The sequence below is a fragment of the Apium graveolens genome, chromosome 3 (assembly GCF_009905375.1).
Source record: "Apium graveolens cultivar Ventura chromosome 3, ASM990537v1, whole genome shotgun sequence".
In the NCBI taxonomy this organism is placed as follows: domain Eukaryota; kingdom Viridiplantae; phylum Streptophyta; class Magnoliopsida; order Apiales; family Apiaceae; genus Apium; species Apium graveolens.
Window position 1 is genome coordinate 74,266,768 of NC_133649.1, and position 22,071 is coordinate 74,288,838.

General features: G+C 30.5%; 1 protein-coding gene across 4 annotated transcripts; it reads left to right on the forward strand.

Moving 5' to 3' along the window:
* The first annotated feature begins 150 nt into the window (after positions 1-150).
* LOC141712441 (putative 1-phosphatidylinositol-3-phosphate 5-kinase FAB1D) lies at positions 151-9,919 on the forward strand. Of its 4 annotated transcripts, none has more exons than XM_074515377.1 (12): positions 407-1,210; positions 1,325-1,441; positions 1,746-1,855; positions 1,942-1,975; positions 2,076-2,750; positions 3,097-3,238; positions 3,325-3,666; positions 4,228-4,711; positions 4,824-5,158; positions 5,519-5,580; positions 5,670-5,834; positions 9,170-9,919. In XM_074515377.1, exons 3-8 carry the CDS (start codon positions 1,804-1,806, stop codon positions 4,312-4,314), a joined length of 1,332 nt encoding a protein of 443 aa, XP_074371478.1. In that variant the 5' UTR covers positions 407-1,210; positions 1,325-1,441; positions 1,746-1,803; the 3' UTR covers positions 4,315-4,711; positions 4,824-5,158; positions 5,519-5,580; positions 5,670-5,834; positions 9,170-9,919. The 4 variants fall into 4 exon arrangements, with proteins under 4 accessions (XP_074371480.1, XP_074371478.1, XP_074371477.1 ...); XM_074515376.1 differs by having other exon boundaries at positions 407-774; positions 1,036-1,441; XM_074515379.1 differs by lacking the exons at positions 407-1,210; positions 1,325-1,441 and adding an exon at positions 151-334.
* The last annotated feature ends 12,152 nt before the right edge of the window (positions 9,920-22,071 follow it).

The window sequence follows — 22,071 nt, forward strand, 5'->3', positions numbered from 1 at the left end:
TTCCCCTGAAAATACATAAAACACCCACGTATGTGGACAGTGGACTTCTGTTGACAGTGTATCAGCACTTCAGTAGTAACATACAAACATATATACAGTGGGGACCCACTTTCAAGAAATTACTTTCTTCCCTCTTCATTTTCGTTTCATTCTTTGCTTTCCTATATATATTTGATTACTTTCTATCTCCATCATCTTTTCTTTCTTAAGTTTTCTGAAGTGCCAAGTTTCCAAAACACGTTCTTTGCTTTGCTTATTTTTATATATAACAAGAATAATATTCTAAACAGCACATACATGCAATTTGGTTCTTGAAGATAGCCTTGCTGTAACTGTAAGTTTGTTCAAAATCCCCCCCCCCCTTTTTTTATTAATATGGTATTTGTTTGTTTCATTTCTTGTTAAACCCCATATGGGGATTTTAGTAAGCTGATTAGTTCATTTGTTTTTCTCTTTATAAAGAGAGTTTAGTTTGTGGAGTTTTTTTTTTATTTAATGATTGAATTACTGCAAGAAACTACCAAATGTACTAGTTTAATTGTGTATGAAATTGTTTCAACTTATTGAGATTTTTTGTTAATGGGGTTTTATTTGTGGTGAACTTTAACTATAGGACTGGAATCAACTGTCATGTTCTTGTTTTAGATTTTCTATGGATTGGCAAATGCTTGTGATTGTTTTGTCCGGTTTTTTTGTAGATTGTTAATTTTAAGTGTATAGTTTGATATGAGTTATAGGTTCAAGCTTCTTGTGATAGAACGACTTTATGACCCTGTAAGCTTGCCTGAAATGGCCAGAGTTTTAGCCGTAAATTGGCATAGTTTTCTGTTCGGAAGAGAAAAGTGTGTTGGCGTAGGACCTTACTTTATAAATTTGCTGACATAGAACATTTTATTAGTTCTTAATGATTGATTTAATAAAATTAAACAATGTAAAAGAGAATATCAGTAGCCTAACAAGATTCCATAATTAGATGTAAACATATATTGCTACTTTCTTTGGGCTTATCGTTGTGACAATTGCATCTATGAATAGGTAAATAATCAGTCAATTTGGCTTTAAGAAATGGTTGATTATTGTGACTCAAGAAATGGTTAATTCTCGTGACTCGGGAAATGGCTTATCGTCATAACCTGGTGGCTTCTGCTTTTTCGCATACTTATGTGTTCATATGTGAAACGTGTGCCAGCATTCTACCTGCTTTTAAAATGTGATATGTGCAACGTGTCCAGACATTCTACCTGCTTTTAAAATCTTGCCGACATAGAACCTGCTCATATATATATACTAATTTTTTATCTTGTTTCTTTTTTTAATCATCTAGTGTTAATGGTTTTTGGGGAGGCTTATCTAAATCAGTGTTATTTTCTTGCCTTTCATCATTGTTAAAATTCAATTGGTAAAAACTTACCAATTAGTGCTTTGTATTTTTTTGATCCCTGTAATTGTCTAAACTTATATCCTTAGATTGAACTTTAAACATTGTGGATGTTGCATTTTAGATTCTTCCCCTAAATTATTATAATACTATATTACATTTGTAAGGAACTTGAACGTATCGTTTTGATTTATATCTTTATGTAATTAGTGCTATCTCTTCCCGTAAGGATATGTACATAGTAAATGCTCATCTTCTTATGGCATGTGGAAATAATCTGTTTTGATCTCTTATAGTTCGGAATGCATTCTGCTACTTTTTGCAGTTCTTTGATAAATCAAATTACTCTTATTTTCTTCTTATACAGGTAACTGATTAAGTTTGGCTTCCAGAAGCAGGTTGAAAAAGTTGGGTACAGGTCCTAAATGACTTCAGTTGCTTCACTCAGAAGCAGGACTAGCAGTGTCTCGGCATCCAGTGAAGTTTTTTGCTCTTCCTGTGGTTGACAACTTGAACAATTTGAAAATAGTGATTTTGATAATAACTGATCTCTTTTATTTCAGGTGACTGTTCTGTTGATGGATACTCAAGTTGCAGGTACCTACCTGTCTTTCCCATATTCCTTAGGGAAGATAAACATATTTAATTTAAATGAAAAATAAAGCAACCTTAACATTTGTGTGTTTGAACTTTGAAGGGCCTCTCAAGAAGGGAGGTCAGGCAGTGTTCAAGATGAGTACAATCATTGCTCAGTGCGCAGTCCTCGTGACATGAGCTTACCATATCATGGAAATAGACACCTCCCATCGAATATGGTTGAGCAGAACAGCCTTGACAGAAGCACTAGTACTACTGCTGGGCACACTGGTAAAGACGCTGAGTGCATACAAAAGGGTAGTAAATCACAAAGATACAAGGAGAGAGAAAACACTTGGTCCAATAAAGTTGAAATGGATCTTCAAATTTGGTTAACCCCAGAAACAGATGACCACGAAAATGACATGGAGTGCAGTGTTGCAAATTATGATGATGATGACGAGGACGAAGGTGATGATGGTACAAAATGGGGAAGACCTAGTTCTTTAGGTAGCTTTGGAGAGAAAAGTTTCCGGAGCTACAGATATAAAGAGGAGAAGCAAAAGGCTATGGACTACGTAATAAATTGCAAGTTTAAAGCTCATGTGTCTCATCTTCTTACATCAGCCGGGGTTGCTCCTTTGGGTAACGACGGAGACAATTGGGTGGATATTGTGACTTCCTTATCTTGGGAAGCTGCTTCCTTTGTGAAGCCTGATATCGGTGCGGGAAAGGCAATGGATCCTGATGGATATGTTAAGGTTAAATGTGTTGCAAGTGGTTCTCAAAGCGATAGGTGATAGCTTAAACCTGTATTTGTTGCTGCTAATGCCCTAATGCTATTGTCAATTGCCTCAAAGCTCTCTGTTCCATTCTAGTAAATATTTCTTGATGACCAGTTGTGGTTCCGACCAACTATCTTGTTTCACTTGTTTGTTAGATATGAAGTGAAGACCATAGCTCTTTAAATGCATCCTTTCTATATGATGAGAAAACTGTACAAAGTATACAGATATCTTTTTGCTTCTTAATAGTGGAATTTATAATGATCACATTGATGCAGCATAGTTATTGTCATTACAGCCAGTCACTGATGTTGGACGGCACCATTTCTGGAAACTTATATTCGTTTTGATGTGCAGTCAGTTAGTTAGCATGGTATTCAAAAAGCACGCTGCACACAAGCACATGCCAACTAATTACAATAAACCCAGGCTGTTGCTGATCCAGGGTGCTCTTGATCTTTCATTGAGGGGATTGTCATCATTTGAATCAATAAAACAGGTTTCAAGACATAAATAAAGAATTATTAGCGTTTGAATCTTACTACTCTCTATTCAACATCTGTTAATTATGAGTGACGTGGGCAGGAGAAGGATACCCATAAATCCATTATTGAAAGAATAGCGAAGTGCAACCCGAGCATAATTTTAGTTGAAAAAACTGTTTCTCGTGATATACAAGAATCCATCCTTGCAAAAGGAATGACACTCGTTATTGATATGAAACTCCACCGCCTGCAGAGAGTTTCTCGCTGTACTGGTTCAGTAATCTTATCATTAGATACACTGACTGGGAAAAAGCTCAGACAATGTGATTCCTTTCATTTCGAGAAGTTAGTAGAGGAACATATTGCTAGTGGAGAGTGTGGAAAAAAACCCAGCAAGACTTTGATGTTCCTTAGTGGTTGTCCTACACGTCAGGGTTGTACAGTAAGTTCCTCTTTGCTTATGAAGTTTACATCTAGTCTTAACCATACCTTTTTTGAGTTTGCAAAGGGTGCCCTTGTATTTCTTGTTGTTTGACTTTCATTCTAATGCTTAAAAATAAAAAAGAAATTGGAAATCCAAAATTCATTTGTCGTTTAAATAAGCTTCTATTCTACACTCTTTGTAGATGTAACTCGTGAAAATTATTAATATCACATTATTTTTTGTTTCTCAAAATTGTTTGTGATTTTTTTAGTGAATATTGGTGTAGTATGATAAAGGCTTGCAACTATGGTCAATTAGGAATTTAAAATTAGTAACAATTAAGCAGAAAGTTGTTTCCTATTTATTAGAGGTTTTTACTTGTTATAGAAATATTTGCATGAGAGCTCGGGCTCATATCCTCAGGTAAAGCAAATACTCTGTGTTGTCTTGGCATGATACTGGCCAGTTGTAGCTGTTGCGTTCAATTTTTTCATTGTCATGTAAACATGGTAGATCCTCGTGTAGAATAGCTGTTAATTTAATATGTCACTGAATTTACAGAATTTTGGAAAATTTCAGATTTTACTGAAAGGAACAAACAGGGAAGAACTGAAGAAGATTAAACTTGTGGTCCAGTACGCAGTCCTTGTGGCTAATATGCTTTAGGCATATTTAGGCATATTTAGGCATCACTGAAGAGGTTCCTTACAGTCAAGTTCAATCAGCTAATATGCTTTCAACCAATTTAGTGGCAAATGTTAAATCTTATAGTCTAATACAGAATATTAATGGTGAAGAGAAGGCTCTTGATAGTGATAGAACCTCAGTTCAGAGAAAAGCCCAATTGTATACACAAAATTCTGGGGGTGACTATAAAGATCAAACACAGTTTATGGATGATATTAACAGAATGTTTAATGCCGATGGTATCTTAGTACTGATGTCTCGCAGGAATTCCTCCACCGGAAGTATATGTGAGCAGAGTCATTTTTCTCATATTAAGTTCTACCGGAATTTTGATATTCCACTTGGAATATTTTTAAAGGATAACTTACTCAATCAGGTTAGTACAAACTATTTATGTGATTTAAAATTATTTTTGTGCTTTCTTCATATACATATTTATATTAAAATAAGTATTGCTTCTATGACCATATAGCCGCTTCTATTTTCAGAGGCTTTTATGTAGCTTGTGCGGTGGATCACCAGAAGCTCATATATATTATTATGCACATCACAGTAAGCAGCTCACAATACATGTTAGACATCATATTACACAAAAGCATCTTCCTGGTGAAACCGATGGAAAAATTTGGATGTGGAGTCGCTGTGGTGATTGTAAACATCAAAATGGAAAGACACTATCTACAAAAAGAGTCTTAATGTCAGCTACTGCCCGTGGTTTGTCCTTTGGAAAGTTTTTGGAACTTAGCTTAGCGAACCACTTGTCATCTAGTAAAATTCCCATCTGCGGGCATCAATTGCATACTGACTTCCTCTACTTCTTTGGGTATGTGAACTTGTATGAATGTCTATATTGTAAATTGCAGAAATAAATATACAAACAACTATGCCTCAAAGAGACTTGAATCCTCAACCTCTTATTATCGAGAGGAGAGTGGTATCCTCTAAACTATTAGCGGGCATCATTATTTTTGTTTTTCAGAATGAACTATACGATGCATGGGTCCAAAACATCAAAATTCATATAAACTTTTATGCTTTTCCCATCGTGTCTGTAAATATGGTGTACTCATTCACTTATCTGTTATTAGAATGCTCAATGCTGGGTCATGCTTGCCTTTCTTAGGTTTTTTCAAATACCACCTTGTTACTAATCCATATTTCATTGATGTTGTTCACATTGCAGATTGGGGACAATGGTTGCAATGCTCAGATATTCACGGGTTATGAAATATTTCTAGTGGCTCTGTAATGTTTCTGTGAGCAATGAGGCAATGATTTAAGAAATATTTACTCTTATCCTGCTTAAATTGATGTTGATCTTTCTTCCTATATAGATATCAAACTTGAATGAGGAAGTAATTGAAGTATTCCTTGAAGCCGAGACACTTTTGAAGGACATCAGTTTGCATTTTGAAGGATCAAAACTCAAAATTCAAGGATCACTGAGAGAATTCTCGGATATTGTGGAGATGTTGAGGCAGGAAAGACGCCAATTTGAGGTTTGTGCTTCTTACTTATAAAACTCTTTGCACTTTGGCCGGAAAGTATAATGACTTTAACAAATTAATGTTATAGGTTCTTGTGAAATAGAAAATGTGCGTGTAAAAGAAATTATTTATAGTGCGAGTTATTGTAGTAATAACACTTGCATTAAATGAGAGAAGAATAAAAATTATAAATACAAAATTTTAAAAATAATATTTTCCAAACTACAAATATTGACTATCAACTTTTTATTAAATATAAAAATTATAATGATGAATATTTGTGTAAATAAAATTAATTTTGAATAAGAAAAAATTAGTGAATAATATGGAACTATTGGAAATTTTTAATAAGAAAGGAAGAAAGAGAATGAGAAATGGGTAACAGATATAATTAGTGGAGGTAATAAAAAAGAGAAAGATTGAAAATAAATTAAATGAGGAGATGATTGTTAGTGGAAGATGATATCAACAAAATTAACAAAATTAACGAGAGTTTGACACATATGATTAAAACTCTTAAATGAGAACTTAACACATTAGATATGATGATGTCATCTATACTTTATTTTAGTATAATGTAGATTATATATTTATATATAAGGATAACATTCATCACATGTAAAAATATTTATGGTGAAAAATATTTTTAAAATAATCGAAACACAAATTCAGAACTAAACGCCAGTTAAACTGAAGTTTGATTGTTAAAATGGAAAACCAAATAACATTATTTTGATATGAAACTTTGGTTATATCACTAATATATATATATATTGGCATCGATATGGTTGGATCGATAAACAATATTTTTAAATTAATCGAAACACAAATTCAGGACTAAACACTAGTTAACTACTAGTCAAACTGAAGTTTGACTCTTAAAATGGCAAATAAAATAAAATTATTTTGATATGAAACTTTGGTTATATCACTAATATATATATTTATTGACATCCATACGGTTAGATCGACGAAAAATATTTTTAAAATAATTGAAACACAAATTCAGGACTAAACGTTAGTTAGCTATACTAGTCAAACTGAAATATGACTGTTAAAATGACAAACCAAATAAAATTTTTTTGATATGAAACTTTGGTTATATCATTACTATATATATTTATTGACATCCATATGGTTAGATTGATGAAAAATATTTTAAATTAATCGAAACACAAATTCAGGACTAAACACTAGTTAGCTGGACTAGTCAAACTAAAGTTTGACTGTTAAAATGACAAACCAAATAAAATTATTTTGATATGAAACTTTGGTTATATAACTAATATATATGTTAATTGACATCCATACGGATAGATCGAGGAAAAATATTTTTAAAATAATTAAAATACTAATTCAGGATTAAACGCTAGTTAGCTGGACTAGTCAAACTACTGTTAAGATGCCAAACCAAATAAAATTATTTTTATATGAAACTTTGCTTATATCACTAATATATATATATATCTATTGACATCCATACGGTTGGATCGTTGAAAAATATTGTTTAAAAAATTGAAACATCATTTCATGAATAAACTCTATTTAGTTGTACTAGTTACATTGCGGCTTGACTGTTAAATTGGCAAACCAAATAAAATTATTTGGATATGAAACTTTGGTTATATCACTAATATATATATATCTATTAACATTCATATGGATAGATCAATAAAGAATATTTTTAAAATAATCAAAATACAAATTCAGGATTGAACACTAGTTAGTTAAACTAGTCAAACTGAAGTTTGACTGTTTAAATGGAAAACCGAATAAAATTATTTTTATATGAAACTTTGGTTATATCACTAATATATATATTAGTTGACATCCATATGGATATATCGATGAAAAATATTTTTAAAATAATCAAAATACAAATTCAGGACTAAACGCTAGTTAGCTGGACTAGTCAAACTGAAGTTTGACTGTTAAGATGACAAACCAAATAAAATTATTTTGATATGAAACTTTGGTTATATCACTAATATATATATTTATTGACATCCATACGGTTAGATCGATTAAAAATATTTTTAAAATAATCGAAACACAAATTCAGGACTAAACACTAGTTAGCTAGACTAGTCAAACTAAAGTTTGACCGGTAAGATGGCAAACCAAATAAAATTATTTTAATCTGAAATTTTGCTTATATCACTAATATATATATATATATATATATATATATATATATATATATATATATATATATATATTGACATCCATACGGTTGGATCGTCGAAAAATATTGTTTAAAAAATCCAAACATCATTTCATGAATAAACGCTAGTTTGTTGTACTAGTTACAGTGAAGCTTGACTATTAAAATGGCAAATCAAATAAAATTATTTGGATATGAAACTTTAGTTATATCACTAATATATATCTATTGACATCCATATTTTAAATTCAAATATAAAATATAAACATATTCAATAAATATGTATTTTATATTAATAATAGTTGGGTAATGGCAATGTTAAAAAAGGAAGAGGAAGAGAACGGTGAAGATACCAATTTTTTAAAAATATTTTTAAAAAAATTGAAACATCAATTGAGGAATAAATACTAATTAGCTCTACTAGTCAAACTGAAATTTGACTGTTAAAAAGTCGGCATTGTAAGGACTTATAAATTGGGACTTATAAATTGGTTAATTTTTGATTTTTAGTTTTGTTTTGCACCTACCTTTCTTGCGTGAGAGAGGTAGTACGCCTAATTTATCTATAGGTTTACTATCCGAGTTGGACTCATTGAGTTGTGCTGGCCCAAATAATTATTATTTAGCTAAAAAATTGAAAAATTGACAAATATAATAGATTGATAAATAAATGGACAATGGTGGTAGTTGTTGATCACAAGCAAATTGCTACATATTATTGGAAAATGTAATCGAGATTCAAATTTATTACTAAGACTGGTCGTTATATATTAGTGGAAGAAACTTAAAACTTTTTACATATTTTAAATTCAAATATAAAATATAAATATATTCCATGAATATGTATTTTATCTAAATAATAGTTGGGCAATGGTAGAGAGGAAAAATCAGATGCATTTTTTATTTTAAATAATATTTATTTTTAATATCCTAATTTTAATATTAATTTATAAGTTAATATATATATTATATTATATAGTAATTTATTTTAATAGTAATATATTTAATTGGTCTGGGAAATTTGCAAAGCCCATTCAAAAGGCTATATACTATACTGTTGGATTGAATATGATGTTTAACATCAATAAAAGCACATCTTTCTCTGTCTTAATAAAACCCTGATTTAGAGTTCAGCCGCTTCTCTTCTATTTTGTAATTTAGTATCTCTCTCTCCAATTTGTAGTTTTGATGTGTGTCCTTGAAAGATGATGTGCAACTAAAGTCGGGGGAGGTGGGAATGGTGGAAGCTCCTTTACAAACTCTGTTTTCCTTAGATTTTAAGAAGCTTCTCCACCTCTGTTTTCATGTATTTTGCCCCCCCTCTCTCCCCTCTCTCCGATAACTATTTAAGTCAGCTGGCCAGACTTGGTCTTTTAGCCGTCGTGGGACGACGGAGATGGCAGAGGCTCCTCCACGGAATCGGTCAAGCTTTCGGTCGCTATCTTTCCCTTTTGAAATTCATGGCTTTGCTGGTTTATGTAATAAGTAACATTATGGAGTTTGTTAATTCGTCTGGATGGGGTCGAATTTAATATCTTATATTTGACAAGATACGGTCGAGTTTAATATTTGGGCGGGCTTTTTAAAATATTTCAGAAATTTTAATTATTTGGGCGGGATTTTCAAATTTTAAGTGTAAAATCAATTTTGACAGGTGTCGGTTGAATTTGGACGGTTGAATTTAGCGGTCGAATTTAACCGATCATATTTAGACGGTCGTATTCATACTAAATACAACCGACTACTAAATATCACTCCCATATGTACAACCGGGACTAAAATAGGTCGTATTTAGCTAAATACTACTGCTGGCGGTCGTATTTAGTTAAATACGACCGATTTTGAGCCGGTAGTATTTAGCCGTTTTTCTTGTAGTGACATGTGTGCAAACATATGACCCCAATCAATTGAGTTAAATGCCCATTTCATTATATTTTGATAACATCAACACTGAGCTACATATATACTTGTTTCTTTATTTTGGGTAACTAAACTTATACTATAATTTAATATTATTGTAAGACTTGGGTAATTAGCTCATTACCATATAATAACTTTATGCTTAAATTCACTATCTCTTTATTTTTTTATTATACAGTAGAAATGGGTAATACCTGCATGCTTAATTATAAAAATAAAAAATAATATTAGAAGCCTCACTTATTTTTCATTTCTTTTTTCCTTCAATTGTTTGCTTTACAAAGGGGAATCTTATTTTATTTGCAGGTACGCGATTATAAGTATAATATTTTTTGCTATATTTTCGCTTTTTTATAATTTTTTTATAGTTTGTTTATATTTCTTTTGTCAATGAAAAGGAGAATAGATACACAGCATGACATGGGATGTCAAGTAATAAAGAACAGTAACGAGGAGTATATTATAATTAATATTATAAAAATGTCTATCTGCGACCAAGTTTATCAGTGACCTCAAAATCAGTAGCTATTTTTTTGGATCAACGACGGGTTTCAGCGACCGCGGCCAAAGTCGTCGCTAACCGGACTTTAGCGACGGCCGGTGGTCGCTAATAGGACAGAAATATTAAATCATTCCATTAAAAAAACCGTGAAAAACTGGCGGTAATTTATTAGCTATTGATTTTTATTTGCGACCGACGTTGGTTGCAGAAAATGCCACACCAGCAACAAAATCAAGGACTTTAATCAATAGCTAAACCGGAGACCAAATAAAGGCGGCGACCAGTGGCTTTCTGCGATCGAGGTCCGTCGCCAATAATTTTTTTATTTTATAAGTTGTTTAAAGTTTTGGCGCGCTATTTAATTAGCAATCAAAGCACATCTACGACCGAATGTAGTCACAAATACGAAATAATGAAAAATACAATTTTTTAATTATAAATAGTATTTATTTATATATTTTTTAAATCAAATTGTTATTAAAATATATCTTAAATTTGTTTTAATAAGAAAGAATTAAAAATATATTTTTTAAATTTAGAAAATAAAATTGACGCAATATTTTAGACACCGAGAAATATTTCAAATCGAGTGCGATTACAGATTTCAAGTATTTAAAATATATTTTTTTTAACTTTAAATAGTATGTTATTTATATGTAGCATTTTTAAATCAAATTATAATTAAAAAAATATCTTAAAATTTAGTTTCTAATTCTTTTGAAATATTCAAAGAATATAAGGTAGAAACGCAAACAGAGAAAAATATAAATGTTTTACTATCAGGTCGTGGAAGAGTATACTTAAGCCTCAAATTCAAGAGTTTATTGAAGGAGTGTGATATTGTATCACAACTTACTCCTTCTGGAACACCTCAATTGAAAAGATATTCTGAGAGAAGAAATCGTACATTATTGGACATGTTGCGATCGATGATGAGTCAAGCGGATCTTTCAATAAGTTTGTAGGGTTATGCTCTAGAAATGGCTGCTTACACGTTTAACCGAGTTCCGAAAAAAAGCGGTTCAAAAGACTCCATATGAGATATGGACTGATAAACTTCATAGCATGTCATTTATAAAAATTTAGGGACGTGAAACATTTGTAAAACGTTTAGCCTCTGACAAGTTTGGACCAAAATTAGATGATGCTATATTGTGGGATATCCAAGTAAGACTAGGGTATAAAATTTTATAATTCTTCTGAGAACAAAGTGTTTGTTGCTCGGACGGATGTATTTTTTCAGGGAGAACTACTTTCTAAGAAAATTAGTGGGAGGACAATACATCTTGGTGAAGATCGAGAACCACATGATAAAATTGAACCACAGATGGAACAAGATTAGGATGTACATCAAACTATAGAAATTAATCATGTTTAGGAAACACGGGTTATTCATAGATCAAGTAGGATTCACCATGACCCCGAGAAAAAATATGGATTTATTTTGACTCGAAATGGTAATGCGATGCTTAGGATAATGATAAGCCTCTCACCTATCAAGATTCTATGAACGGTCCAAACTTCGAGAGATGGATGGAGGCCATGAAATCCGAGATGGAATCTATGTATCAAAATAAAGTATTGACTTTTGTTGATCCACACTAAGGGGTAAAACCTATAGGGTGCAAGTGGAAAACTGACATGGATGGTAAAGTACATACATATAAGGCGCGACTAGTGGCTTTTTATGATATATATTATGATGAAACTTTTTGAACAGTTGCTATGGTCAAGTCCATTAGGATTTTGTTAGGAATAGCTGCTTACTTTGACTACGAGATTTGGCAAATGGATGTCAAAACCGCTTTCTTATATGAGAGCCTTGAAGAGGATGTATATATGATACAACTTGAGGGTTTTGTCGATCCAAAGTTTGCTAAGATGGTTTGTAAGTTGCTTTTATCTATTTATAGGTTAAAGCAAGCCTAAAGTAGATGGAATATTCATTTTGATGAAACAGTCAAAGAGTTTACTTTATTCAAAATGCAGATGAACCGTGTATTTACAAGAAGGTTAGTGGGAACCATGTGACATTCATATTATTCTATATAGATGACATATAACGAATAGGGAATGACATAACTTCTCTACAGGCTGTTAAGACTTGGTTGAGAAATAGTTTCTCGATGAAAGACTTAGGCGATGCTAGCTAAATATTGAGAATCACGATATATATAGATAGATAAGAAGATTAATTGGCCTAAGTCATAGTACACATATTGACAAAATATTGCATCATTTTAGAATGCAAGAGGCAAGTAGGGGATACGTCCCGATGTATCGTAAGATAGTGATCTCATAGGATAACTGCCCTAAATTATTAGATGATAAGGGTCATCTTAGAAAAGTTCCATATGCTTCAGCAATTGGATCTATAATGTATGCAATGATATGTATTTGTCCTAATATTTTGTATGCTTTTAGCATGACGAGCAGATACCGGTCTAATCCAGGTGAGGGTCACTGGATAGTTGTCAAGAATATTCTTAAGTACTTAAAGAGGACTAAAGATTTATTTTTGGTGTATGGAGAAGATAGGGAACTGGTTGTAAATGGTTACATTGATCCTAGTTTCTGAACCTAATTTTTGGACAAACAAGGATGATTATGTGTCTGGTTTGTGTTTTGTCTAAATGTAAGTGTTGTTATCTTGAATAGTTCATATCAAGAATATTGATGATTCTATAATGGAAGCCAACTATATTGGTGCTTTCGAAATAGCCAAGGAGACTATTTGGGCATGTGCTTAGGCGATATCACCTTATTAATGAGATTAATGATTAAGGAGATATATATGTAAAGTGCATAGTAATGGTAATATTGCAGACCCACTGACTAAGGCTTTGTCGCAGAAAAAGCACGATGGTCATACAAGTTTCATGAGTATTGGATACATGGGTGATTGGCTCCAGTGCAAGTGGGAGATTGATAGTGTTTGAACCCTAGAGAAAACATTATAATATTTTAGTTTAAGACATTTGGATTATTAATGTTTATGTTTTATCGATTATTCCCTTTATAATTTATTATGTCTTAATTTACTGTGATATAAATGTTAGATTAATAAATATCCTTAGAATATGATATAAATCCTATATCTCTAAGTACGTGACTTAGAAATAAAATTTTGAGAATAGTATCAATATATCTAAAGGTCCCTAGTCGAGTATTATTATTAACAGACAATAAAAATGCATTAAGACTGGTGTGATTGTTGAGTGATGATCACATCTCATTGATCATAGGTATTATATATGATACTAAAGTCAAAAACACAGGCAAATATAAATGTACATGGTGCTGGACAGACCCAAAGTGAGATTCTACATGTCTATTGTGTCACATGTGATTCTCACTGTGATAATGATGTAATGGTCCTTAGACTTGAAATCAATATATTTTTTATGAGAATTAATGTACTTTCATTACATTAAAATTTACGTTTAATCGGGTAATGATAAAAGTATATTTTGGGTATATTATAAATCGTATGAGAAACATGCATGATATAGAAAGGATTTAACTCTCCTAATTTTAGGAGTGATATTATTGGACTCTTGTGATAAAACATGTATGTAATTAAATTTGATTTTTCAATTTTTTAATTAAGGGATCTGATGGATTATTTTAGTTTTGATGTATATAGGTTAGTATACATGATTTCTACGAATTTTATTGTAATATCTTATTCAATGGAAAATTTTCGGACTCGTCGGAATAATCATTAGAGTAGGTAATTTCTGAATTAGTTTGTATGTACGTACAGATCTGATGATGTTGTACACCATATTTTTTTTGTAAATTATTCTGGGAAATTATATTATTGCCGGAAAAATATTTCTCGCCGGATTTTATTCGAATTTTGACTGAATTGTTAATTTAGTGATGTTTAGACTCGATTGTTGTGGTATTAATAATGGACAATTGGATAGAGATAATACGAGATGCATTATAGAAGTTTAGAACGACTTTATGACCCTGTAAGCTTGCCTGAAATGGCCAGAGTTTTAGCCGTAAATTGACCCTTATTACGGTGACCGGTTCTTCAGAAAATAATATTATAAATAAAATCGAAATTGCATAAACAAGTTTTCGAATTAAAATAATTTTGAATTGAAAATTTAATTAAATTAGAATATATTTTGCATTTATTTAATTTTAAATAAAAAACCGGGTTTTTAACGGGTCGTATTTAGACGTTTTTCTTGTAGTGATCCGACGTTCTGTGTCGTAAGTAACTAACATACAACGATATGTTCCGTTGTAAGTTCATAACACACGATAATATATTCCTTCGTAAGTTGATTTATTATTCTATTGAGAACGGGGGCCCCTGCTTACTAACTTGCGACGAAATTATCCATTCCCCAATCTGCTCGTAAGCATTTCTTGTGTTCAAGTGTAAGCTAAAGTCTTACTAGGTTTCTTAAAAATTAAAATATTGTAATTGTTTGCTAGTGCAAATATGACATATTATATTTTATTCATAAGAATGTTGGTTCTTGACGATCACCATCATGCACATCTAGGAAAGGAAATGCAAGAATAACATTTATATACTTTACATATGTATATATATGTATATACTTATAAAAACCCTAGTGTGTAGTTGCATCTCATGTATATGTAATAAGTTATTTCATTTTAAATTGGTTATCGTCAATATTTAATAACTTACTATAAAAACAATAATTAAAGATTATTCATTTGACAATTAGAATAATACTTGAAATTTTAATTTTATTAAAGAGAGGTTGTACCAGGTGTATACCAATATAAATAAAATATAATTATAAAATACATATAATTTATTAATGGGTTTTTTCATAAATATCCAATTTTTACCAAATTTTCCAAAATAATACTATCAAATTTTGAAAATATTTTCAAAACTAAGCAACTTTGGAATGATTTTGCAACCAAGTTTGTAAGTTGAATTTTAAAAAATATTTGAAAAAAAATACATTCTGCAAATTTCTAACAACATAAATTGCAACCTAAAATGCAATGCAACCCAATCTAATGTAAAGGGTTGCACAATTTAAACTAAAATGCAACCTATTATGCACATATTGTACTTTTGCAAATATTATCAAAACGAAATAGTATTTTAGCAAAAAAAATCTAAGTTGTTAAAATTCGCAAATTATTTTACATAAAATTGAATTTTTGATAAATTCCATTTATTAATTCGTTAATTAAAAAAATATAATTTATGAAAATAAATTATATATATATGTGTGTATATATATACACACACACAAAATTAATCCCACCATGAAACTAATAATTTAAAATTATGTGACATTGTGGAAATAAATTATCATGTGATTAAAACATATAAACCTAAATGGAAACACCAAAAATAGTCACTAGAAATTATGCAATATGTTTAAGATATAATATTAATAATATGATTATTACATATATTCCTTTCCAATTATCAAATATATATATATATATATACATATATAATTTATTTGTATTTTACTACTAAATAATTTACTCATCCATTTTACTACTTTTTTGATAAGTTTTTAAATGTTTAATATCCAACATGTTCATCTACTGTGAAAAAATTATAATTTACAAAGGACAAAATTATTTTTAACATATTAATATCTAATATTTGTACTTTTAAAAATAATATGTTACAAATATTTCTGCTTCAATTTTTTTTTAAAAATGATAAAATTTATATATTTGGGTAAAAGAACCTAAAATATGAAGTATGAATCCATTTGCTTAAAATCTATATTATTAGTTTTTAAAATATTGGAAGATTAATAACATTAGAATAAATACAAAAATATTAAAAAAAGATATAGTTAGTAATATTAAATTAGTAAAATGAGGAAATGGGAGACCTTGTTCTGCAACCTAAATATTACAAAATATATTATTTTGCTAATTATCTTATAAGAATATTATTAATTCATTAAAATCATTTAAGATTGTTTAAATTTAATAAGTAGAAAGTGTATTTGCAAGCTAAAGAAACCCTACATGCCTAGAGAAATGTACATGTTTTATAGAATAGAATATTTTTTAATGTTTTATATTCTACATATATCTCCTATTTTTGATTAAATGGGACATCTTTTTTATCAACTCGGACATCCTACATACATACATATTTATTTTATAAAGCCATCTATTTATTATTATTTATGAAGGGGAAAAAATATAGATAGGATTACTAAACAGCTGGATGTAGGGGATATGGTGTTAGAAGGCTTTAATTGTGTATCGGTGAGGCGCCTTCCATTTCAAGAAAATAATATTAAATACAACCAATTAAAATTCGACTGGGTTAAATTCGACCAAAGGCGGTCAAATCCCTTGGACATGGCTAAATTCGACGGCCTCGGTCGAATTCAAACGATCATATTTAAATGGTCGTATTTGCAACCAATTTTAACCGAAAACGGTTAAAATTAAAACGGGCGAAACTAAACCGGTCAAATTTAGCCCCTAAATTTGACAAAAAAAATCGGGCCGAATTTAGCTATAATAAAAAAGTGGAGGGATTTTCCCGCAAAGTAATTTATTTGGAACTGCTAAATTCAACCGATTTCGGTCAAATTTTATATTTCAAAATGACGGGTGACTTATAAACACTTTCAAAATTTTCGAAAAAAGTGAGGGAAATTTCCCGCTGTTCTGGAAGATATATTTCAATGGAATTCATTTGTATTTAGGATTTTTCAAAATTTTATTTTTAATAAAAAATATTTAAATGTTTGTGAATATTTTAAAATTATGAATATGGGAGATAATAAACGGTATCCAAATAAAAAAATTATTATTTTGGTCTGAAACTTTGGTAATATCACAAATATATTTTTATTTATATTCATACGGGTTAGATCAATGAAAAATATTTTTAAAAAAAATCGAAACACCAATTCAGGACTAAACACTAGTTAGCTCTACTAGTCAAACTGATGTTTGATCGGTAAAAAGGCAATCCAAATAAATTTATTTTGATCTAAAATTTTGGATATATCTTTAATATATATATCTATTGATATCCATATAGTTGGATCTATGAAAAATATTTTAAAAATAATTGAAACACTAATTGATGACCAAACACTCGGTAGTTTACTAGACAAACTCATGCTTGACTTTGAAATGGCAAACTAAAAAAATTATTTTGGTCCGAAACTTTGGTAATATCACTAATATATATATTTATTGACATCCATACAAGTGGAACGGTGAAAAATATTTTTAAAAAAATTGAAACACCAATTCAGGTCTAAACACTAGTTAGTTGTATTAATTAAAATGATAATTAACCGGTAAATGGCAATCCAAATAAATTTATTTTGATCTAAAACTTGGATATATCTTTAATATATATCTATTGACATCCATACGGTTAGTTCGATGAAAAATAATTTTGAAAAAATTGAAACACCAATTCAGCACTAAACTCTAGTTAGGTTTACTAGTCATACTCATGCTTGAATTTTAAAATGGCAAACCAAATAAAATTATTTTGGTCCGAAACTTTGGTTATATCACTAATATATGTCTTTATTGACATCTTTACATTTTTATTGATGAAAAATATTTTTTAAAAAAATCAAAACATCAATTTAGGACTAGGTGTACAAGTCAAACTGATGTTTTACTTTTAAAATGGCTAACCAAATAAAATTATTTTGATCTAAAACTTTGGTTATATCTCCAATATATATATATATATTGACATCCATTGGTTGGATCGATGAAAAATATTTTTAAAAAACCGAAATACCAATTCAAAACTCATCACTAGGTAAAAGTACCAGGCAAACTGATGTTTGACTGTTAAATGGCAAACCAAATAAAATTACTTTGATCGGAAATTTTGGTTATATCACTAATAAGAATATCATTATTTTTTTCAATTTAAATAATATTTGAGTTATATTTTAATTTTTTGAATTTATATTTATTTGATCTTTATATCTTATTAAAACTGTATCACCTGTTTATATATTATTATATTCACTTAGTTATTTATCATTTTATATTTTGAACTTTTTTTAAATTATTTAAAGTTTAGTAAATATATAAAGAAAAATATGTTAATGGGAAAGAATAAAATTTATCCAAATGTTAAATTTAGTTCTTGAAAAAATAATTATGTTGTACAACAAGTTTAGTTTATTAATAGTTAGTGGGCCAAAATAATTTTGTGATACTGAAATTAGAAAAAAGTGAAGCACAAGGGCATCAATGAGAGAGGGACGGGACAACAAAGAGAGAGAGGAGGCTGAGTGTATCTAATTTGCTACCGCCTAGCTACCATTTATCACTCACCAACACGCGGACCAAACACGCGACCAACAATTACAAAACCACCCATCCTCTGCTTTTTTCAGAAAAAACAGAGAATATGCTCCAAATCGAAGACATGCTCCTGGTGTTCTTCAAGATTGAGGCCCTGAATCGAATTGTTACCAGTGTCCGATCAATATTCTATTTTATAAATCGAAGTTCTTTGTATTTCTACATCGATGTTGTTGTTATTTCCATTTGCTTGATTTAAATTTGAATTAATATTGTTTATTACTTAATTTTAGGGTGTTTAGTCATGTATTTTGCAGTTATGAATTGATAGCTCATTGAACAATGAGTATGTAAGTAATTTTTATATTTTATTGTTGAGTTTCCGTGCTGGCCGAAATATCTCCACTGACTTTGAGTTATTCCCTTTTCTGGCTTGTTTATGAGTTTTGACTGTATTGCTCCGATTAAATGTTTCGTATGCGAATTGGTAATAGTTTATATTAAGGTTTTTGAGTTTGGTGAGTTCTCGTGAAATTTGTTTTTTTTTTTGTTTTATCGGCGTTCTCTTGGTTTTGCCTGAAATCAGTTAACTATTGGTTATTTTGTTTGTTTGTAAGTTTAGATATGAATGTGAGATTTCCATATCAATTTGAGTGTCATTAGTTAAAAACCAGACTGTGGTTTTGGGTTGAATTGGGGCTGCCAGGAGATGTGGGAAAATTCACTAGATTTTGGAAACTTACCAAATTCCAGAGATTTTTTTTTTGAAAACTGGTGCTCTTTAATTTGACCAAAGGACATCGAATTTAGAATTATATTTTCAGCCATATATGGTGAATTTAATTATTGGGTGGGACTTTTAAATTTTTTCATAAAATTTATTTATTTGGGCGGGATATTCAATTTTTTTATTAAATATCAAATTTCACCGCTCTTGGTTGAATTCTTCCAGTCGAATTTAAACGGTTGTAATTTTTCGGTTGTAATTAGAAGGTCAAATTTTGATAAATACGACCGAATTTCTAAATTCGACTCCCTTTATTACAACCGATTCAAAATCGGTCAAAATTAGGTAAGTTCGACTGCGCCCGGTTGAATTTGGCTATATTCGACCGATTGTTATTGGACGAATTTAGCCTTTTTCCTTGTAGTGTTAGGCGTTTACTTCCATAGCCTATATTTAATTCACATGGTCTTCAAAATCAATATTTTACTTTGATAACAACTTTGATGCTTAAATTCAGGCACCATACAGATACCTCCGTGATCTAGTCGAGGTAACATATGTGGCTCAAAATGGTCCATTATGTTTTAAATTAGCTATAAGTTGATAGTTACATGTGGTGCAACTAAACCCAGCTCACATACAATAGTTTTATTTAATCCTACTTATTATGTAGCAATCCAATTTGTTTGATGCTCAAGTATTTCCCGAAATATTTTTAGCATTCTCTAGTTCTCAATATAAAGGAAACACGCATGTTTATGAAATTTTATTCATTTTCATATTATGTTCCACAAATTGATAAATATTTTAATTCTTGTTTATCCTATGTAGGTTACTTGATCACGAAGGAATCTCTTATTATAAAGGTACATTTTTATACGTCTTTTTTAGCTTGCAAACATTGATAGGAAATTCAATAAATTGAGATAGTTGCTCCCAGATTCAATTTTCTTACTATATTAATTTCAGTATTACTTCTCCTAATAATTTGTTCACGTTCAGAAACTAAGAGATGAAATTGTTTTGTATTAGTTTGAGTATGAGGTGCTATTACGTGTTGAATTATTATCACTTTTTTTAAAAGACATATATTGTTATGCATAAACCTTGACAATAGTTTTGTTACTTGGAACCTTCGGTTAAAGTGGAAATTTTAGTTGTAGAGTTTGATGTTAGATATATTTGTGATGTCATGTCTAATCCGATTTGTTTAGTTTCAGAACTTAATATCAGAACTTAACTGGAAATCAGAACTTACTGAAAATAAGAAGTTATCAGAACTTCCATCAGGACTTACATCAGAACTTAAGTGTGGATACACTTCAGGGATGAAAAGCGGTTGATTTACAGGAGAGGATCTGGATTAAACAGAAGAAGATATGATTGAAGAGTTATACAGCTAAATGACTACAGTAGATAATCTCTGATTGATGTATTTTAGGAAACAGAACATATCATATCAATTAGGAGATATCTTGTAACTGTGTAGTATATAAACACAGATTAGGGTTTACACTATATGTGTTATCATTCACGAGATTATTATTCATTGTACCCTAGCAGCTCTTAGTGATATCATACATCACTGAGAGAGTAGATTAAACCTACTGTAACAGAGTTTGATATATTGAATAAACTTGTTTTCTATTACATACTTGTGTTAATAATCGAATTGATTGTAGATACTATATTCAACCCCCTTCTATAGTATCATTGAGGCCTAACAAGTGGTATCAGAGCCAATTCGTTAAGCTTACAAACAGTTAAGATCCAAAAAATAATCAATCATGTCTGATCAATCAAAACACAAGACCCTCCAGAACCTGCAAAGGTTCAACTCATTCAAAACACCAGTAGATATGAAACCATCAGGGTTCCTATGCTCAGGGTATCTGAGTACCCTGTATTGAGTGTGAAGATGGCCATGTTTCTGGAAGCAACAGATCTAAAATATTTAGACAGAATTTATGATGGTCCACACAAGCCCACAAAGCTTTCGGTTGCAGTTGGGAATGAGCCACATAAGATGATTCCCAAAGAAAAGAGAGAACTCACCACTGAAGACATCTCTTCACTAGCTTTTCTTAATTGAAAGTGATGTGTAAGAAATTTATAGACCAAATTGTGTAAAGTTTTACATCACTAATTTTTTAATAAAGCGATGTACTCGTTACTAATAGACATTTGTTATAAATAAAACCGATGTCCTTTACTACATAACCAGAACTAAAACATTGGAATAACAAGCATCCATACAAATCCAACCAGTCAATCATTCATACATTTAACCATTCAATCATCCGAAAACCAAAAAATTGTAATGCATAATTAAAGTGGATTAGTAATGCATAATTAAAGTGGTACAAAAAATATATGACTGATTGCAAAGGAGGATTGTCTGACAGAGGAGACAACTCAAATGTCAAATGCTACAATTAAGGTGGAAGTTCTGACAAGAAAGGGTTCATAAAGACTGAAGGCAAAGGAGGATTGTCTGACAGAGGAGACAACTCAAATGTCAAATGCTACAATTGTGGTGAAAGAGGTCACATCTCTCCTGATTGCGAGAAAGGAAAAGGTGATAAAGGCCAGACACTTATCACAAAGAAGAAAAACTAGGAAGACACTTCAGAATCTGAAGAAGAGGTGA